Source organism: Phalaenopsis equestris, unplaced genomic scaffold (genome assembly GCF_001263595.1).
Source record: "Phalaenopsis equestris unplaced genomic scaffold, ASM126359v1 Scaffold000999, whole genome shotgun sequence".
NCBI classification, from domain to species: domain Eukaryota; kingdom Viridiplantae; phylum Streptophyta; class Magnoliopsida; order Asparagales; family Orchidaceae; genus Phalaenopsis; species Phalaenopsis equestris.
In genome coordinates, this window is record NW_018165438.1 from 43423 (window position 1) to 64652 (window position 21230).

General features: G+C 32.3%; 3 protein-coding genes across 4 annotated transcripts in view; 2 read left to right on the forward strand and 1 right to left on the reverse strand.

The window, feature by feature from the left end:
- Positions 1-2008: 2008 nt before the first annotated feature.
- Positions 2009-6344, reverse strand: LOC110032670 (protein O-linked-mannose beta-1,4-N-acetylglucosaminyltransferase 2-like). The gene is made up of 4 exons (XM_020736372.1): positions 6317-6344; positions 4461-4544; positions 3201-3719; positions 2009-2655 (listed from the first exon to the last, which is right to left on the reverse strand). The coding sequence occupies exons 1-4, from the start codon at positions 6342-6344 to the stop codon at positions 2009-2011; spliced, it is 1278 nt and encodes a 425-aa protein (XP_020592031.1).
- Positions 6345-7946: 1602 nt separating this feature from the next.
- On the forward strand, positions 7947-14892 carry LOC110032671. Its single transcript, XM_020736373.1, has 3 exons — positions 7947-8016; positions 8864-8914; positions 14246-14892. The coding sequence occupies exons 1-3, from the start codon at positions 7947-7949 to the stop codon at positions 14890-14892; spliced, it is 768 nt and encodes a 255-aa protein (XP_020592032.1).
- Positions 14893-20235: 5343 nt separating this feature from the next.
- Positions 20236-21230, forward strand: part of LOC110032672 (sec-independent protein translocase protein TATC, chloroplastic) — a 48823-nt gene continuing 47828 nt past the window's right edge. The window contains exon 1 of one of the 2 annotated variants that reach the window (XM_020736374.1): positions 20236-20569. In XM_020736374.1, the coding sequence (XP_020592033.1) occupies positions 20326-20569 (244 nt within the window). In that variant the 5' untranslated portion in view covers positions 20236-20325. The remainder of the gene's footprint in view (positions 20570-21230) is intronic. The other variant, XM_020736375.1, reaches the window with a different exon arrangement.

The following is a 21230-nucleotide window of genomic DNA, read 5'->3' on the forward strand; positions in this document are numbered from 1 at the left end:
GGGGGGGGGCACAGTTGCCACCCTATAAAAAGATATTGGTTCCGCCCATGATTCATTGCAGTGTGTTATCGAGAGAGCACTCAACATATGGAAGAAGAAATGAGTCATAATCCAAGTTATGCTGACATATTTCTTCAAAATGTAGATAAAGGTATTTTTTTGCAATGGAAGATTTACATAATTTTATATAGATGCATCTGTCTCGAAATGATATTTATTTAAGGGTCTTAGAAGAAGATCTAACATGCATACCTATTGAAGCATTGAAATATAGGGAAGGGCGATCATTACTCGAGAAATAATAAGTTTAAGCGAATGAATTCAACACACTGGATTGGAAATATGTTCAAGAGATGTTCAAATTAATAAAAGAGAATTTATATGCTTTAGTGAAATTATTGAGTATATTTAAGTAATATTTTGTAGTGTCTACTGGTGATGTTTAGTATTTCAGATGTATTGAGGATTGATTGATGTCTATTTTCTCTTCTATGTTTTGAAATTTTAATTTTCAAGATTATAACTTTAGATATGCATATTTTTTCCTTTATGTTTTTTTTTCTAATTATAAACCTTAATATTTTTTGTTATTGTTCTATTGCATATTTAGTAACATTTTTTAATTAAATGCATAATGTTTTATACTTTCAAGAAAAATAAGTTCAAGGTTATCAAGTACTTCAAGAGCTCTGTACTGTCATTGTGATACACAATGTTCTGAATTTACTTGAAGAAGAGAAGGCAGTTATGGATGGAGATTTTATTGTCAGGGCATGTGAAGATTACTGGTTTTTAAATGAACTTGTGATTCAGAAGATTTCACTCTGGATAGTGACCAAGTCAAGAGAAATGTTATTGAAAAAAATTATTCCGAAGACTTGATTACCTAGACATAAATACGAATGTTATTATAACATTAATAGTTGTTTTTGTAGTTTTATTGTTATGATATTATGAACAAAGTGATGACTTAAGATTGATGTATTGAAAAAATTGGACTTCTAATGTATTTTATGTACTGCATAAGCTATTTTTATTATTCTGCTATAATTTTTTTTAAAATTACAATCATTTAGCTAGTCAATTTACATCTATGAGGGCATAACAAACTTTTTTTTATCAAAAATAGTTGCAAGATAGTATATTATCTATACAAATTGAATGTTGTTTCAACAACAACTTTCTTACAGCAGCTGTAAAGTTGTTTCCCCAGTAAACAGACTACTTCAGCAACCATGTTAAACACACTCTTTATTACTATGACTTAAAAAGAAAAAGATCAGTTTTGATTTGTGAGGCAAAGAGGAATCTTTGGTTCAAATGATGAGGTATTACTCATTTTAACATAGAAGAAGAATGAGCTATTTTTATTTCAAAATAAAAGGATGTTGGAGATTCATTTATTTGAATAATAATAACAGAAACAAAGTAGTATCTCTATGTCCAATTTTATATGCATCGTAATCTCTTGTTGTACATGTACCTCTCTTGAAGTTTAGTGTAAATTACATAATCTATATTCATTTATGAATGTTGATTTGATTGAGACTGAACTACAGTATTGTTGACACATTTCCAAAATATTTTATTTCTTTTATGGTGATTTTATGGTCATCATGTGGTCTCGGAATTTTATTTGATGTCAGTTTTTCTTTGAGATTTGTTCAATTAGACTAGGGCTGCTATAATATAAGTTTTTTTTGTTGGCTAGGTAAATTATAGTTGAACAATATCCAAACCCCGTAAAACCACTTTACGAAAAATTCAATGCTCTATTGCATGCTTGAATGAAGTTTCACTCTATTTCTCTCATCCCTCCCTACTCAATTTTCACATCAATTCTTAACATTTCACCTATTTTAAATCCATCCTCAACACATTCCAAACCACCATATAATGTGAAAACAAAATCAATAATGGACATACAATATAAATCATGCACTATTCTAACTTTATTACTAAATAAAAATAATTAATAATAAAATTAATTAATACAAATCATCTTCTCCTACTTAAGGTACTGCAACACCTCAACTAACACTGGCCTCAACCTCTTTACATCAACCTTCACCTTCTGCTTCTCAAGAAAATAATACCACAGCATATTGAAACCTTGCTTATGTATCTCACTTGGATTAGTAAACACCAAATGATCCATTGGATACTGTTCAATCAACGTACTCTCCTCCTTCTTAATCTCATACTCAAAATACTTCAACCCCATACCAATGGCCGGATCTCCATATGAAAATCTACAAGCCCACTTCAGATCTCCCCATGGTATAATCTGTATCATTGCTGCTCTTTGAGGAAGAAACACCATATTTGTTAAACCAGCTCCATGAACGCCAAGTAGAGCATCAGCAGAGTTTACTGTTGCAGAATAACTTGTAATGTTTTTTGTTTCCTCTGGCCCTGAAACTACCACCTTGAATCCTAAGCTTTTGGCCATGGAAATTACTTCTTTGCTGTTAACTAGCTCTCTTGATCCTTTCCTTAGTTGAATCAGAAGCTTTGGTTTCTTCTTTGAGTTCTTTGTGATGCTTCTCTTTTTCAGTGATAAAGATGATCTTATAAGCTCCCTGAAGGTTTCCATGGAGGAACCAAATGGTGGCTTGGTAGTGTCGATGCCTAGTTCCTTGTTATTAATTGTTCCTTCACGGGAAGCATCAAAATAATAAGAATTATGTAATAGATAATATCAAAATATGTTGTAGAATTGATGAAGTTATGCTTAGTATTATATGTGAATAGAATTTGAGCAAAGATTCTCAAGCTTGGATAAATAAAATAAAATAAAATAAATGTCTTGTTGTGAATTAAATCAAACATTTCTCATTCCATTTGAAAAATTATTGCATACATACAACACATGCATAAATGTATGCGGTGTCAGATCCTGACCGTAGATTACGGTAATCTACGATCATGATGTATTTCGGTGGGGCCTACTTTAAATTATATTTTTTTATCAAAAAAAAATTAATTGCATTCTGACCGTAGGATCTGACACCGCATGCATCTCTGCATCGGTGCATGTGCAATAATTTTTTCATTTTTTAAGGTGTTCGGCAAAATGATTTATTGAGGCATAAAATCCATTATAAGAAATTCTCTACACATATTTTCTAAATGAATTATTATCAATTCATTTAATTTAAACTTAATAAACAAATTAGCAAAAAACAGTAAGCCCTCACCTACATGAACTTCATGGAAACAATGCACATTGTTGTCACTTCCAAGATCGACGAGCTCATATCTTGAAAGCTTCGCGAGCAACCGCTGATACTTAGAAATGAACTTTGAATTGAAGTCACTTACGAGAAACTTGACTTCCCCATGAAAATGGTGGGAAGTAACGTACAGTGGGATCAGTATGTCGCTCAAGTCATGGAAGAAGTTGCCCGAGAAACCTCCTGAAGAGAAGATGACACCTGGCGTGCTGTGGTTGAGGGTGCAGAGCGGTGTGGGCGTTTCTGGATTTGGTATGTTTGAAGAGATGGTGAGTTCTGTGATTCTTTCCATGAGAGGAGCTTCCCATTTTCTCGGATAGGGTTTTATTTTCCACGTGGAATTTGTTGGTGTTGCAGAAGATGAAGAAAAGATGAGTATTTTTGAAGAGTTGCTTATTATTCTGATGTCGCCAGTTAGATGACACGTGTCAAATCTGTCATGAGATGTGTCGCAGAAGCAAGTTGTGTTTGGAGAAACTGTGCCTGTAATTTCAATGGAGAGTTGGGTCATTTCATTTTGTAATTATATTGTTGTTATATGACAAAAAAATTTTAAGTGAAAGTTTGCATACATACCACATAATTCTTAAGGGTTGTATGATATTTATATTTATAACACATTTGCATTATAAATCTATGCATGGAAATATATATTTTACTTTTATAAAGTTAGCAATACTAAATTTAGGATCCGTTTGGGGCAGCTTATTTGGTGTGATGGCGTTTTAAAAACGTACCCCACCTATTTGGGAAAACTGCGTTTTGGCAGCTTATGCATTTTCAAAATGCTGAAAACACCGTTTTCACAGTGCACCTATCTAGATGAGGTTGGAGCTTTCTAGCTGCGGTTTGACATTTCAAAAAAGATAAAAATCTGCAATAGCCACCGCACCTATATTATCAGTAGATTATTCAATAAGTTGCAGCTGCCCCAAACAGACCATTAATTGATATGTGGGTGCTAAAGTTATGAGTGGCATGCATGTAAATTTTAAATTATAGATGTTCGATGTGTATATCTATAAGAATTGTATGGTATGTATGTAAATGCCACAAATTTAAAATTATATATTTATGTGCTCGTATATAATTGCATCAATGAGGAAATAAGTATACATTTAGGCCTATTTATGCATGAATGTATGATATTTCATTGGAGTTGAAATGTCAATTGAAATTGAATTGATTTTTGGGTTGAATGGGTGGGAGCAAATTATCATAAACCTGCTGCTTCAGTAGAGTTGGTAAGGTATTCCTCTACTTGAACTTGCTCATCAGCTTTTGTTGACTGCCACTGCAAAGTCTCTTCTGAATAATAAAATGTTAGATGGATGAAAATGAAATTAATTTTTAAACTTTAATGATAAATATAAAATTAAGAAAATTGTAAATAACATTATTTTTTCTTCAACAATAAGCTAACAATTATCATACTTAATACAATTCAACTTCATATTTTTTAATGTGGAGAAGAAAATTGAAAGAAATAAAAAAAATTTCCAAGTAATAGATATGGAAAAGTATTACATCAGGACTCCTAACGTAGAGCTACATTCGTAGTCCACTAATATGCGGACACGTGGCTTCAAAGAATCGCGCACACTTTCTTGTGATCCGGCCCGGTGACACAAAAAAATATTTCTTCTGTGTTATTCCGTGTTATTCAGAAGTTATTATAGTGGTATTGATATGTTATTGTGTTATTATAATACATGGAATATTCCTTGAACACAGTAACACATGAATACCACCACAGGGGGGATATTCCCCTGCACTAAAACGATCTTTTTTTTTTATGTCACCATCCACGTGGTGTCATTTCATTGGACGCCAAACGTAGCTCTACGTTAGGAGTCCTGATGTAATATTTTTCCCAATAGATATAGATTTTTTATGGGTTTACAATAATTAAAAATTTAAGCTCTTCAATTTAATTATTTTTACTTCAAGAATGTAGCAAGTAGGGAGCTTTTTTCCTAATATAATATTTTATATAAATGGAACAAAATCAGCTACGAATGTGGAGAGCATGTTTGAGAAATTGGAATGTATATGTTTTGGGGGGTTTGGTCAATCGATGTATCCACTTTGCATGCCACAAATAATTTAAATAATGCAAAGTCAAACCTAATCAATCCATTATTTAGTACTAGTTATCCCTTTATTTGTTGGTTGTATATTTATTAAGGAAGGATATCAAATTAAAATAAAACATAATTTCATCACATATGTATGGATATTATCCATCATTCTCCAACAATATGTGGCAAATGAGGCAAATTGTAATGTTCGTGCATTACAATTACGAGGCTTATTGGCCACCTGGATACCCGTAAATATTCTCTACATTTATATGATGTGAATATTACGTGTGTAACCCGCACAGGCTGATTGATGGTATTGTCATGAATACCATCAAATCGGCACATATACTGACCGCCCACAATAATTTTTTTCATTTATAAGATCATGAATCTGAACTGTATCATCCTCAACTTCATCGTGTTTAGACATCATTAAACGCTCTTACCAATTGCCTTTTATTTAACGCAAAAGTTATATCTCCAAAATTGTCGTAGCATGCAAAAAATATTATACTAGTTTTCATTATATTTATTAAAAATACTACTATGATTTTAATAGATGATATTTTAATAATATTGTTAGGGTTAACCATGGTTTAAGAAACCAAGATTATTTTTTATTATTTGCAAAATAAGATTTATCATTGCTTGTAGTACTTTCAAACCAGTGCCTTTTTTTCACCAAAATAGCATAGTACATGGTCGTTGTAGCCGTTCTCTTCTTCACAATTATCTAGTCACATCTAATACATAAATTAATTAGTGTGGGGGCATAATCCTTATCATATAATTAATAAATTACATAACTAATGGAATTATTATAATTCAGTCAACACAAATGGAATTTAGTACCATGTTAATTAAACACTTCCAATCACTTCATTTAAATATTTAATTATATAGATTGGTAGACAATATTGTTGGGTAATGTGGAGACCCGGTTCATCGTAATTTAATTAGCTTCATAATTAAGAATCTCACCTACCGCTCACCTACCTTCCCACCTAACGCTCACCAACCACATCTCACCTACCGCTCTCCTAGTTTCTATAAATATCCTCTTATGGCTTGTCATAAGCTAGAAGCCAAAAACAAGTAAAGCCAAGCCAAGTCCTCTAAGAGAGTAAGAGAGAGAGAGAGAGAGAGAGAGAGAGGGAGGGAGAGAAGAAAATAGAAATTTTCTTGTAAATATCGAGGCGCTTGACGGTGTAATTCATTGAAGAAATAAATCCTCTGCAGCTCCGTGGACATAGTCAAATTTGCCGAACCACGTAAATCTTTGTGTCGCAGTGTGCAATTTTTCTCGTTTCATTTTTTGCTTTGTTGTCGCCGCTTTTTCACAACAAATATAAATATACAACTTCATTAATAAAACTCACAATGAAATTAATATAACCTTAAAAGCCTTGAACGTAAGCTTACTTATTTAAGAGTATTTAAGGTGCTAATTGCAGGGTTAAGAATATGTTAATTAGGGTAGCTGCCACATGTTCTTACTTGCATTTTTAGGCTATTTTGCTTAAGGATAAACAGTTGCATAAAATATAAGGCGATTCAAAGGAAATATTTTTATATCTTAATATAATTTAGATCAGCATGTCATTATACATTTTCTGAATTTTATAATGTATTTACCTTTATTAATGAAATTCACTCCGGTGGGTGAACTTGAAGAATCTGTTTCTTCATGCCTAGTTGTTGTATGTGGAAGATGCGGGCTTTCCTTTTCCATGCCTACTAGGAAAAAACAAAGAGGAATTAGTGATATGTAAAAAACAATATAGATATATATATATATATATAGATGTCCCCTCTAATCTGGGGTTCGATCCCTCTAGTGGAGGAAAAATTATTGCGTGCGAACACCACATGCAAAATTTGCGTGTAGTGTCTGATCATGACCGTGGAAAAATTAGAGTGGGCCTTATTATAATAATAAAAAAAACAAAAAAAATGTATTTCAGTGATTCTAATCGTATACCACATGCAATAATCGCTTCTAGTAGTGGGTGTGATACTCAAATTGTTAGGCACATTGAGGAAGGCTGAGGCTCATATAATAGCCTTGAGACTGAATTTGTGTTGTGGAACACACCTAAGGAATAGAGTTAAGAACATGAAAGAGAGAGAGAGAGAGAGAGAGAGAGAGAGAGAGCACCTAATTCCTACGGATTTACATATCTAATATCAAAACTTATCTTTTTACATTATAACACCCAAATATTTCATATCACCCAAAATATTTCAAAAAATAATAATTACTCGCATATAAATTCGATTGAAAATCAACTATTTTCAATAAAAATCACAAAATAATAATAAAATAAAATAAAATAAGAAAATCAGACTCTAAAACCAACCAGTTTCAGCAATTCCATCACTTCCATCATTCACCACCTGCTTCTGAAAATTCAACCGCACAGATGACTCAAAATTCACTGCCAAAAAATAAAAAATTAAATAAATAAACAAATAAAAAGCAATAAAGAACAGAAAATAATTATCATAAAAACTCAATTAAAAAACATAAATAATCTCATAATTAACAGAAAAAAGGGAAAACTAATTACAGCTTAATCACACATGCTTACAGAAGGAGAATCGATAGTGGAAACTGATGTAGTAAATGGATGGAAGAAACAGGAAGCAGAGCATAGCTATTGCTGGCCAAAGCCTGCAAAACCACATATTTGACTGTAATTTCTTCATCACCCAAAGAGCTGAAGAAGCCTTCTTTTGGCTTTCAGCACTAACTATATATTGCCGGCTGAAAATAATAATTTAGTTAAGGGATGTTAACATTGTAATTACCGAATGATTATTTATTATTAATATTCGGTAATTATATAATTAGGGAACTCTATGACTAATGACTCTTTGCCGGCTTTTCAATGATTTGATGATATTAAATGAAATTTATGGTTCTCAGGTCTTTATCATGCTGCGCATTAACCAGAATTTTTATTATTTTTTATATTTAAGATGAGTTTAATAAGGGACTCTATATTCTTTGAATTAATAATCATGAGGTATAATTTGACCAATCTCGGCATTAAAAAAATAAAAAATAAAAAATAAAATTTGGGGTGCATTTGCATACATGCCTCCCAATTTGTAGGTGTATTTATGCATCTAACAGCTAAAGTTTGCATTTTATATTTAGGCCACCTAAATCTTTCATTATCACCTCAAAAATATTATTAATTTAATTTTTTAAATGTGAAATTTTACCTTTTAATGCATAAGTTAAATGGTATAGTAGAGTGTTATGTTTGTAGAACTTAAAGTTTATGTTTGATATGTAATTAGAAAGAATGGAGTGATAATGTAATTCTTGCGTTTTTGTTTGTTTGATGATGGCATGATGGGTGTGTGGATTTTAAAAGGGTGTTGGCATCTACTTTTAATGTGACATAAACAGAACATCTCTGTTGAGTGCACGAGATTGTAATTGAGATTTACACTATCATAGTCGTGCCCCGAGTCAATTTTGGCCAAGCGACATTGCTTTGACATCCTTAGATTGACGTTTCTGTGACACAGGTATGTATCCTGCTCATATGGACATTCCTGTGGCACATATCGTCGACCAGAGTACCCCCGCACCGTATTCGAACCTTAAATCCAAGGCTTGGATAGACGGATTTCATGTTAGCGGATTTCATGTTAGGTCCGCTCTGCTCGATGATACGTAGATGGTTCAGCCTCTAGAACTCTTCTGAGACAATTTACGGTCCCCACGCAGGTCCAATTATCATTAATTGCTCACATTTGATCTTTTGGAGGTCCCACGAGAGCCAAAACCCCCTTGGCAAGCTTCTCCGGAAGCCCAATGTTTCAGTGGTCCGGCGTGTCCACGCATAAATCGGGTGTGGCCATGCCAAAACCACCCCCAAACAATCCAAATGGGTTGTGGTTGGCATGACCATGCTCGAAGCCGATGTGCCCACACCAACCAAACTGAGGTTACGACATAATTACACTGCAATATAGGCATGATCATGCCTACATCTTAGCAGACTCCCGGTTTGGTCGAGCATAGTGACCACACTACCCAAATAGAGCGCTCAACATAATTACGTCGGGTCACGGGTGTGGTCATGTCGGGCCTCCATCTACGACACTTTAAACATTGGTGTGACCACACCTAAGTGTGGCGTGGCCACGCTGTTTGGACCATATTGCAAAAAAATGACCTCTGATGCCCAAATTCCCGCAGGTAAGGCGACCGAGACTGCTGCTCCTTCTCCTTTTGCTTGGTTCTTCACCTAAATATGGTATGGGAGATATTTTGGGCCCATTACAAATTAGGAAATGGGCCACCCCTTGGGTAATCTTCTATGACCGTTTAACCAAAGCAAAAAAGGACATTTTGGAATGGATCTGCTGCCATTTGTTGAGGAGGAGAGCTTGGATCAAGGGGAGGTTTCAAGGAGCTTCAAGGGAGATTTGTTTAGGGATTCATCTTTGGTCATAAGGAGAAGCCAAGCCAAGTTGTTCTTCGCCATTTTCTCCACCTTTTCTTCCATTTTTCTGGTTGTTTATCTCGTCTCTGATGACATTTTGACGGGCCGACGAGAAAAACATCTTCATTGCTTTGGGGAAGATAGACTTTAGTAAATTTCTCATTCTCTCTTGTGAGGAGAGCTTCCTGATCCCCGAGAAAAAAAGTGTGTGCTTAGTGTGTAATTACTTCAATTTCAATCCTGGGAAACGGTGCCAAAAACTTGACTCCCACTGCCTATATGTGCTTACACCCTTGATTCTCGATTGAGTGATATTTAACAATTAATTCTGATTTTTCTCCACAATTTAATTTTACACACTAGGGAAATTACACAAGTGCACGTATCGTTTCAAGTAATATTGGACTTTCTCTTAGTCACCAAGCATTGAGCCCATGGGGAAGGAAAAACTCTTTTTATCGATTTAGTAAAACTCTATTTAAACTGTGGGTAATTTATCCGAGAATTAAGGTTGACATTGTATAAAGAGGTAACTAATATCTACAAATTCTATTTCAAAACTTAAAGAAAATGTTAAATGCTTCTAAACTAAATTTATGTAGAAGAGTTCAAATTGTATAAAAATCATTCTCCTTGCAATGAATTATAATCAGTGTAGGAATTAAATATTTATAAATTTAAAATGTAGTTTTTTGTGAAAAATAGGAGCATACCTATTCTTTACCATTTTTCGAGTACATAAATAACATTGGCTAACTTAGAGTTAAATTCTTAAATCCTTGGTTATGCTGGTAGGTTCTAGGTTGTCACCCGTAGAGTACCCACGTAAGCCCTTAGTTGGGGTTAACCTAGCCTTAAGTTCCAAAATCCTAAATCAAATTGGTTAAGGTTTTAGTCTGTCACCCTAGAATCACCAATTTACACCCATCAAAGCTTATCTCAAATCCAAACATCAAATCTATATAAAAAAAATTAAAATTATAATGAAATATTACATGGTATATTTTAAGAGATGTATTTTTGAAATAAAATTTATCTTTCATAGATTATGTAATATTCTAAACCTTAGGGATAAATTTATAATATGATTAATGATCAAAGACATTACTATATGGCACCCCAATGGGCATCCTCAAACTCTCAAAGCCTAAAAGAGCTGCTAAGTAGATTCATATTATTTATATATGGCATAATCCAAAAAACTCATACAATATCTCCTTATCACACCTTTTGTATGTCAAGATGAATCAATTTATGTCAAAGGCACGCCCTTCGCTAATTTTTTTTGCATTTTTAAAGTGGCTATATTATTACTCTTAATGTTGTAATTGTACGACCTAAAACCAAAATATTATTTGTTATTCATTTTATAAGTCTCTTTCTCAAACCATTGTGACACGCTCCATTCTGAAACTTTTCTTATATTTAAACTAATTTACTTTCACTCTCACAAATGGAAATGATTAAAAAAAGCTATTAAATTGAAAGCATTGCCAATCTTTTTTGCATGCTACAACAAATAAAATTCATCATTTTTATCTTCAATAAAATAACGGTTCCCTCATTGGTAATTAATTTAATAGAATCATTATAGAACTTTTCTCTTATAACATTGCAAACACTTAAACATATTCAATTCTTTCTCAAATTTGAAGCATACCTAACTTAATGTGATAATATAGTTATATCACAGTATCTCCTTAATTGCGGAGCACTAGAAACTTTAATCTTGTACACAACCCTATTTCTCAAACTCAAAAAGTTATCATACTTGAATCATAAGTGAAAATATCTCCAAATTAGAATACAAGTGACTTAACAAGGTTGAGTTCCCAATTTTAGCATTATTAAAATTATACCAGTAAACATCCATGATTTTATTTGTTAATATATTCTTGTTATGGTTGAGACCTTCTTTTTGGCATTTTTTATTTAAATATAAATAATTTATCTCCATGTGTTTTTTTTCCTTAATAAAACATAAGAACCTAATTTTTTATACAATTTTGACTTTTGTTTTATTTAAAGTGAGACCCATAGTCATAATATATGTGGTCTCTAAGTTATATAATAAACCTTCAAATATTGTATCATCTTGCGCTAGCTTTAACTATTACCTCATATGTAGTAAATAAATTATTAACATTCAGTCACTATAGTTACCAAATCTCAACAAAATAACACAATGTCCTTAAAGTGCTTATAAGTGAGGGTAAACATCACAGTGAGGGAAAACATCACAATAATAACAATAATTAATCCTAACTATCATCTATGCCATTAAAAACATTCAAATCTTAATGGATAGAATTGAACTCATTTTGATGACTTGTTCAATTTACTTCCTACATGTAGAGAAATATGATATTTACTACTAAAAGAATTTATTAGAAATAATTTTTATTTTACTCAAAGACTTTTAACTTGAATCATAAAACTTAAATAATATTCCTTTCCCATCAAACTCTCGATCTCCAAAATTAAATAATTGAATAAAAAAAGAGCCCTTTCGTTCATTTTTTTCTTATATTTTCACTTATTATTATTAAGTTCTAAACGCTTACCCGGAGTGCTTTCACCAAACCTTTTTGGACACTTACTCGTTCCTATCCTACTTTATGAGCAAAATAATCCTTATAGCATAACACTAATATAAATGATTGTAAATATTAGGCACATAAATATGAAAGTATCAACTTTAAGAGCAAATATGATATATTATAAAGTAACTATTAAAAGGATACAACACAGAAAAAACACATAAATTTTTACTAAGATATACTTCAATCAATTTATTTTCTTGAACTCACAACAATCAAATAATTTTTTTAAATCTTTAAAAGAGTTATATATACATGCAAGGACTTCACATTATAAAGTTAATGACAAAGATTACATTTTATCTTTATTGATTGTTGATGTAACTGATGAATGTCCAGGTTTCACAATTATTAATATAAAGGGGCTTATAACCTATCTATAATTTGAAAAAAAAGATACTTCATTTGGATTAAGGGCTTCTTGCAATAAAAGGTATGACTGCTCTATTTTTCTTGGTTGTGGCTCCTCAATTTCTATGTTACATTTATTACTATAATACTAAAAAATTGTAGAGCTTGATTGCCACCCTCCATTATACTAGATCATTTACCAAATACCAATTATATTAGAGAACAATACCAATTTTAGAAAACACACGCTCTTGCATAAGTTATAAGTCAAGAAAAATCTCCCAACTAAATATAAAATCTCTCATATTTTTTTACCTTAGAAATAAAATTCAATAAATTTACAAACATGTTAAAAGGAATAATGTTCTAATCTATTTTAAAAATAAATTCCTTATATATCATCTAATGCATTTTAGCCCATATTGTAAAACATATTACAAATGATTGGATATGTTAACACTAGTAAGATGTTAAGAAAATTGTATTATTTATTTTTCTTTAAAAAGTTATTTCTATATTGTCCAATGCATATCAACTCATAGTGTTAAACTTATTAATATTGATTTAACATACTTTTCAGATGAAATAATGCATATTTTTAATCTGTGCACTCTGCTTTCTACATATGTTAACACTATTGTGAGATGTCATTAATATATTCAATTCCTTATGCATATACAAACTAACATAAATATGATTTTTTTTTAAACATCATTCACGTTTTATACGTCAGCAATGCTACTGATTTTTTTAACAATTTTCATAACAAATGTTACATGTAATTAGTTGCAATAAAAGTTGTTCTTGTTGATTTTGATGCTGATGAGTTATTGAATTTTCTTTTGTTAGAAAATAAGGACCAAAATAATAGAGAAATATGATCACCAGTTCTCAATAACAAGTTCTAACATTTATTAACTAAGATAAAAAATACTTACATCAGTGAGCCAATTAATAACATATTTATGATAACACATTTTTAAGATTTTTGTGCATTACTACATAATAAAGCTCCAAATCTAATTAAGAAAATCATGATTCATCATGTTCATTAATTTAATAATCTCTCAAATTTAAAAAATAAAAGATGGGATATTCTTATTAAACTTTGATCTCAAGCCTTAGATTAAAAAATAAAAGATGGGATATTAAACTTTAATTGGACTTAGTTCGACCAATTAAATTTTTTTTGAAAAAAAATATAATTTAAAGTAGGCCCCACCGAAATACATCATGATCGTAGATTACCGTAATCTACGGTCAGGATCTGACACCGCATACATTTATGCATGTGTTGTATGTATGCAATAATTTTTCAAATGGAATGAGAAATGTTTGATTTAATTCACAACAAGACATTTATTTTATTTTATTTTATTTATCCAAGCTTGAGAATCTTTGCTCAAATTCTATTCACATATAATACTAAGCATAACTTCATCAATTCTACAACATATTTTGATATTATCTATTACATAATTCTTATTATTTTGATGCTTCCCGTGAAGGAACAATTAATAACAAGGAACTAGGCATCGACACTACCAAGCCACCATTTGGTTCCTCCATGGAAACCTTCAGGGAGCTTATAAGATCATCTTTATCACTGAAAAAGAGAAGCATCACAAAGAACTCAAAGAAGAAACCAAAGCTTCTGATTCAACTAAGGAAAGGATCAAGAGAGCTAGTTAACAGCAAAGAAGTAATTTCCATGGCCAAAAGCTTAGGATTCAAGGTGGTAGTTTCAGGGCCAGAGGAAACAAAAAACATTACAAGTTATTCTGCAACTGTAAACTCTGCTGATGCTCTACTTGGCATTCATGGAGCTGGTTTAACAAATATGGTGTTTCTTCCTCAAAGAGCAGCAATGATACAGATTATACCATGGGGAGATCTGAAGTGGGCTTGTAGATTTTCATATGGAGATCCGGCCATTGGTATGGGGTTGAAGTATTTTGAGTATGAGATTAAGAAGGAGGAGAGTACGTTGATTGAACAGTATCCAATGGATCATTTGGTGTTTACTAATCCAAGTGAGATACATAAGCAAGGTTTCAATATGCTGTGGTATTATTTTCTTGAGAAGCAGAAGGTGAAGGTTGATGTAAAGAGGTTGAGGCCAGTGTTAGTTGAGGTGTTGCAGTACCTTAAGTAGGAGAAGATGATTTGTATTAATTAATTTTATTATTAATTATTTTTATTAAGTAATAAATTTAGAATAGTGCATGATCTAAATTGTATGTGTTTTTTGCTTAGTTATTGTCTATTGATTTTGTTTTCACATTATATGGTGGTTTGGAATGTGTTAAGGAAGGATTTAAAATAGATGAAAAGTTAAGAATTGAAGTGAAAATTGGGCAGGGAGGGATGAGAGGAATAGAGTGAAACTTCATTCAAGCATGCAATAAAGCATTGAATTTTTCTTAAAATGGTTTTAATGGGGTTTTGATATTGTTCAAATATAAATTACCTAGCCAACAAACAAGACTTATCTTATAGCAGCCCTAGGCTAATTGAACAAATCTCAAAGAAAAACAGACATCAAATAAAATTCTGAGACCACATGATGACCATGAAATCAGCATAAAAGAAATAAAAACTATTGGAAAATACACATCACATGATCAAATGTCACATGAACATAAAACATGGCAATATGTGACATACAAGTTTAAATTAATATACATTAGTATCAAATAAAAAATTTTAAAAACTAATTAAGCTGATAGTTTTTAATAATAACGAAGGCAAGCAATACTCAACTCTAAAACCATCGGCATGATAGTCTCATATTTTGTTCGATACTCTATAAGTTTTATAGTGAATAAATATACGGACATATCATCAAATGCCTCTGGAGTGGAGTCCAGTAGCTTCATGAGTTTTTTCATAGTCGGGTATCCTTAAATAACCATGCAAGCACTACATGTAGACCTGGGCATTGGGCGAGTGGCTCGACGGGCTTGCCATAAGCCCGTGTAGGATGTATTGTGAAAAAACGACAGTAATAAAGTGAAAAATCGGATCGAGAAAAATCGCAAAACAGAAAAAACAGCAAATTTACGTGGTTCGACAAATTGCCTACATCCATGGAGCTGCAAAGGATTTTATTACTCGAGGATTACACCCGTCGATCACCTGGACGATTACAAGAAAATTACAAGAAAACATCTCCCTCTCCCTCTCCCTCTCCCTCTCCCTCTCCCTTTCCCTTCACCTTCTCTCTCTTTCTCTCTCTAAACCAAGAGCCACACCAAAGAGGAGAAGAACCAAAGAAGAAACCTAGGAAACCAAATCTCGAAAGAGATTACAATGAGAGCTTGTATATCTATTTATTAATTTCATCATGTCATTAGGCCCATTAAGGAATTAATCAAATAATTAATGAAACCCATTAATTATTTCCTTTTCTCTTCTGCAGCAAATCATACAAGGAATTAATAGCAATTAATTTAGCAATTAACTTCGAGCATCAAATCCAATTTGTTGTCAAACATGAGAAAATGACAATTTGAGTAGTGGACCAGTTTCCATATTCGCAACTAATTGGGCAAGTGGCTCGACGGGCTTGCCACCCGCGTAGAATGGGCGAGCTTTACATTGGAAAAATAGAATATTTGTGGGCCCAACCCTGCCCACGCCCGTTTTGACAAAGACTTGTATGGCCAAACCCGGCCAGCGGACCTAAAACCCCATTAGGATTTCCCGCTTAGGGTTTTCTCGTGAATCGCGATAATAGAGACTAGAGTCTCTATTCTCCTCCCCATACCCCGACCCGAAAGACCGAAGGTTCACTCGAATCACTCCCTATTCTTCGACTTTCATTTATTTTCTTTAGAGATTGTGTGATATGCTTTATTAAATTTGAGTTTGATGTTAGTTATGTAAATCCATATAAATTGGGGGCATGTATGTAAATATTAAGAGAGAAGCTCTCACTCCCCAAACTGGTTCGAACGTTAATGTAGCAAATTGAGTTTTTGAAGACCTAAGCCAGAATTACAAATTCTCACTTCTGAAACCTTCAAAGTTAAGTATATGTGCAGTTAGGCTATTAATGTACAATTCTCTGTTCAGAGACTTATCCTTTGTAGTTAGAGTATGGTTTTTCTAGCTGATGTAGTAAAATATACTTTTAAATTCTGCCTCAGTAAAAGTAAAATACACATTTTCATGCATTATTTTTTTTTTTTTGAGTGTTATGTATGTAAATATGAATGTTTAGGAGCTACATATGTAAATATATAAGAATTGTGTGGTATTTATGTTAATGCCCCTCATCAATATTATAAATCTGCAAGAGGCATGTGATTGATTTTGACTTACCGTCCCCAGGAAAAATCCCATATTACACACTAACCGCCAAATGGGGACGAAGGAGGGATTTCAGATTCCGCAACTGTGTTAGAATTATCTGGGAATGGATTCCTGACCGCTGTGTCTGTTTTTGGAGCTTGGATGAAGGAGATGGAATGAGGAAGTTGATGCATGTGCAGCTTTTAAAAAGTAAATGATGGTGTTTTTTTTTTCTCTAATGTAATGTTAAAGGTTTGAATGTTATATATGTAAACATGGAAGTTTAGGTGTTAGATATGTTAATTCATGAGAATTATGTGGTATGTTTGAATTTGTTTAAGATTGTCTTTGTTTTTGGAATACATTTGTCTCTGTTTTTTTTTTTTAATTTGTTAGTTTTTGTACTTTTTTAAGAAGAAGAAAAGAAATTGTTAATTGTTTAATATTGAATTTATATTGAACAAACTTCTAAGAAATATGTAATGTGCTTAAGAAGAAAAAAAGAAATTGTTAGTTTTAATTTTTTAAGGCTTGACTTCAAGATATTTTTGAGTTTTTATTAGAAACTGGGCTCAAATCCAACCCGAACCCTGTTTGACTAGTCAAAGCTTGAATAAACTTGGCCCATGCCAAGCCCGACCCTCTCAACACTTAGGTCTAACTGGATGTCATACTGGTAAAGGTCATAACAAACAATGAAATTTGCTCAGATAATTGTTGGGTGTCGACCTTTATTTTGTTTTTTTTCATGCTTCTAGATGAAGGGTGCAGAACCTTTGGAATGACTTGATTCACCATGCTCTTTCTCTTGTGGTGCTTCTTCTTAGACTTTATTTGAATAAGCATATTCAGGCTCATTCAAACTGGGGGAAGTCCTGTATTGTTGCCTAGACATTATAATGTACAGGGGCTTATAACCTATCTACAATTTGAAAAAAAAGACACCACATTTGGATTAAGGGCTTCTTGCAATAAAAGGTATGACTGCTCTATTTTTCTTGGTTGTGGCTCCTCAATTTCTATGTTACATTTATTACTATAATACTAAAAAATTGTAGAGCTTGATTGCCACCCTCCATTATACTAGATCATTTACCAAATACCAATTATATTAGAGAACAATACCAATTTTAGAAAACACACGCTCTTGCATAAGTTATAAGTCAAGAAAAATCTCCCAACTAAATATAAAATCTCTCATATTTTTTTACCTTAGAAATAAAATTCAATAAATTTACAAACATGTTAAAAGGAATAATGTTCTAATCTATTTTAAAAATAAATTCCTTATATATCATCTAATGCATTTTAGCCCATATTGTAAAACATATTACAAATGATTGGATATGTTAACACTAGTAAGATGTTAAGAAAATTGTATTATTTATTTTTCTTTAAAAAGTTATTTCTATATTGTCCAATGCATATCAACTCATAGTGTTAAACTTATTAATATTGATTTAACATACTTTTCAGATGAAATAATGCATATTTTTAATCTGTGCACTCTGCTTTCTACATATGTTAACACTATTGTGAGATGTCATTAATATATTCAATTCCTTATGCATATACAAACTAACATAAATATGATTTTTTTTTAAACATCATTCACGTTTTATACGTCAGCAATGCTACTGATTTTTTTAACAATTTTCATAACAAATGTTACATGTAATTAGTTGCAATAAAAGTTGTTCTTGTTGATTTTGATGCTGATGAGTTATTGAATTTTCTTTTGTTAGAAAATAAGGACCAAAATAATAGAGAAATATGATCACCAGTTCTCAATAACAAGTTCTAACATTTATTAACTAAGATAAAAAATACTTACATCAGTGAAATAATAAATAACATGTTTATGATAACACAATTTTAAAGATTTTTGTGCATTACTACATAATAAAGCTCCAAATCTAATTAAGAAAATCATGATTCATCATGTTCATTAATTTAATAATCTCTCAAATTTAAAAAATAAAAGATGGGATATTCTTATTAAACTTTGATCTCAAGCCTTATAATTATTAGAAAATTTTTTAGAGACTTAAATGAAAAAGTTACATTTCATTATCTAAAAATAAATTTATTTTTTTTAGGTTGTTACATATATTCCACCCAATTTCTACGTATTTTCATATCTAATATGTAAACTTTACTTTCTATATTTATAGCACTCAAATATTTTATATCACATAAAAAATATCACTATTTGAACTTTAAAAAAATGAACTGCACTTTCATGCATAAATAATATAACATTTATGTAAAAATTGAAGTTCAGGTGATAGGTATGTAAATACAAATGAATTGAGTGTTCTATACGGAAAGCTTCCTTTTTTTTTTTAAAATTTAAATACATACCACTCAATTCGTTTGTATTTACATATTTAACATCGAAACTTCAACTTTTAGATACATACTACCTTATCTATGCATGAAAGGTGTATTCCAACTTGAAAAGTGGTATTGCTCAAGTTATATAGGGTGATATAAATGTGAAAATTAAAGTTTACGTGTTAGTTATGTAAATATATAGAAATTGGTTGGTATTGGTATGTATGTCAATTCCACGTTCCACGTTTTTTTTTTTTTTGCGTTCTTTTGAATCCTTGTTAGGACGTAGGGTCTTATCATTTTTCTTAAGCTCATTCAGCTCCGAAGAGATTTTATTTTTAGGATGAATGTATAGAAGAGGATGGTGGATTTATTGCTAGACTTCGTGTTCTTGCTTCCTTTCCAAATTTCTTAGAGAATGACTTGGAGGGGAGAGCCCCTCACGATAGAGATCTTCCCTTTATACATAAGAAGAAGCAGGATAAAAATAATTATAAAATTGCATCCCGTATGATATCATATTTGTCCATAATGTATTAATGAAAAGATCGTAATGGAAATGTTAGGTAGCGCCAAAAATGAGAATAGACATACACGTTTAATTTTTATATAATAATGATTTTTTAATATAATGAGTTTGCCCCGAACTAGTTAGACTACTTTAGTAGATGGACTTAGTTCGACCAATTCAACAAGATCTCGATTTGACAATTTTGGCGGGTAGGCTTGATGCTAAGAGGAATGGGCTTGGTTCTACAATTTTTACCAGTTGGGCTTGCCCCAGTGGGCCTCCAGGCCTAATTTTATCGGGCCGATTAGCCCTCCTTCATGAACTTTCCAAATTTGCAAGCTCGCTTGATTCTTTCACGAGATATCTCATCTGGTATTCTTGTAAGGTCAGAAACAAGCTTCTCACAGTTCAGAAGGACACGACAGAGAGAGAGGCGTAGGGCAAATGGGAAGCTCGGCTTTGCTGTCCTCCGCTCATCTCACTAGCTGCTCAGGGCGTCCGCAATTTATCTTTTGGCGATGTGAAGTTCGCCGGAGCGGCGGCGGGGCAATCCCCTGTAACTCCATCTCCTTTCGGAGCTCTAAGAAGCAGCACTTACTCTGCTTTGCTCTGGAGGAAGACGGCGGAAGAGAGGTGCAGCAGTCGCCGCCGACAAGTGGCACAGGAGCAGCCCTGCAAGAGAAACCAAGTACGGAACTTCTTATTCTTTTTGGGGCTATTTAAACAGGAAATTTCCTATATTTTGTTTTGTTTTCTTTTATCCATATTTTGTTCTTGTTAGTTTCCGTTTTTGTGAGTATTTCATCGATTTAGGGTTTCCTAATCAACTTCCCGCTTTTGATGTTCTTTGTGTAATTCAATAAACTTTTGCTTTATGGCTTTGGAAAATATTATACTTGCCAACTATGTTGCATATACAAGTTCAGAGCAGTTAAGGGTCTGTTTGGGGCAGCAGCTGCAGCTTATCCAAAGCTTATCCAACTTCTGCTGATAAACAACTTATCCTGATAATCTGCTGATGACCAGCTGATCCGGATACACTGTCTAACTGTCTGGTTAGTGCGTTTGGAAAACAACTGATTCGGTAAAATTGACCATTCTGCCCTTGTTTTGAATAAGTTGTTTAGCTGTTTGGTTAGTGCGTTTTGTAAACAACTTATTTGTAAATTTTTTTGGTTGAATGAATAATCTGTGTAGCAGAATGTTATTTTCTCAAATGTCAAGAAATGAAAATGCAAAAAAGTTTAATAATATTTATATAACTCAAAAAAGTTGTGATTACATAAAAAAAACATAGTGACATATATGAAAGTTCATTACACATTTATGAAACTCTAATATGGATTATA

What these genes read in the sequence shown, in the direction of transcription:
- LOC110032671 (XM_020736373.1), top strand. Translation starts at nt 7,947, where the DNA reads ATGGATGGAAGAAACAGGAAGCAGAGCATAGCTATTGCTGGCCAAAGC. An exon ending in GCAAAACCACATATTTGACT is followed by an intron (nt 8,017 to 8,863) that starts GTAATTTCTTCA and finishes TCTGTGACACAG; the next exon opens with GTATGTATCCTGCTCATATG. An exon ending in GGCACATATCGTCGACCAGA is followed by an intron (nt 8,915 to 14,245) that starts GTACCCCCGCAC and finishes CTTCCCGTGAAG; the next exon opens with GAACAATTAATAACAAGGAA.
- LOC110032670 (XM_020736372.1), bottom strand. Translation starts at nt 6,344, where the DNA reads ATGTGGTTGGTGAGCGTTAGGTGGGAAG. An exon ending in CAACTCTACTGAAGCAGCAG is followed by an intron (nt 3,720 to 4,460) that starts GTTTATGATAAT and finishes TTGAAATTACAG; the next exon opens with GCACAGTTTCTCCAAACACA. An exon ending in TTTCCATGAAGTTCATGTAG is followed by an intron (nt 2,656 to 3,200) that starts GTGAGGGCTTAC and finishes CTTCCCGTGAAG; the next exon opens with GAACAATTAATAACAAGGAA.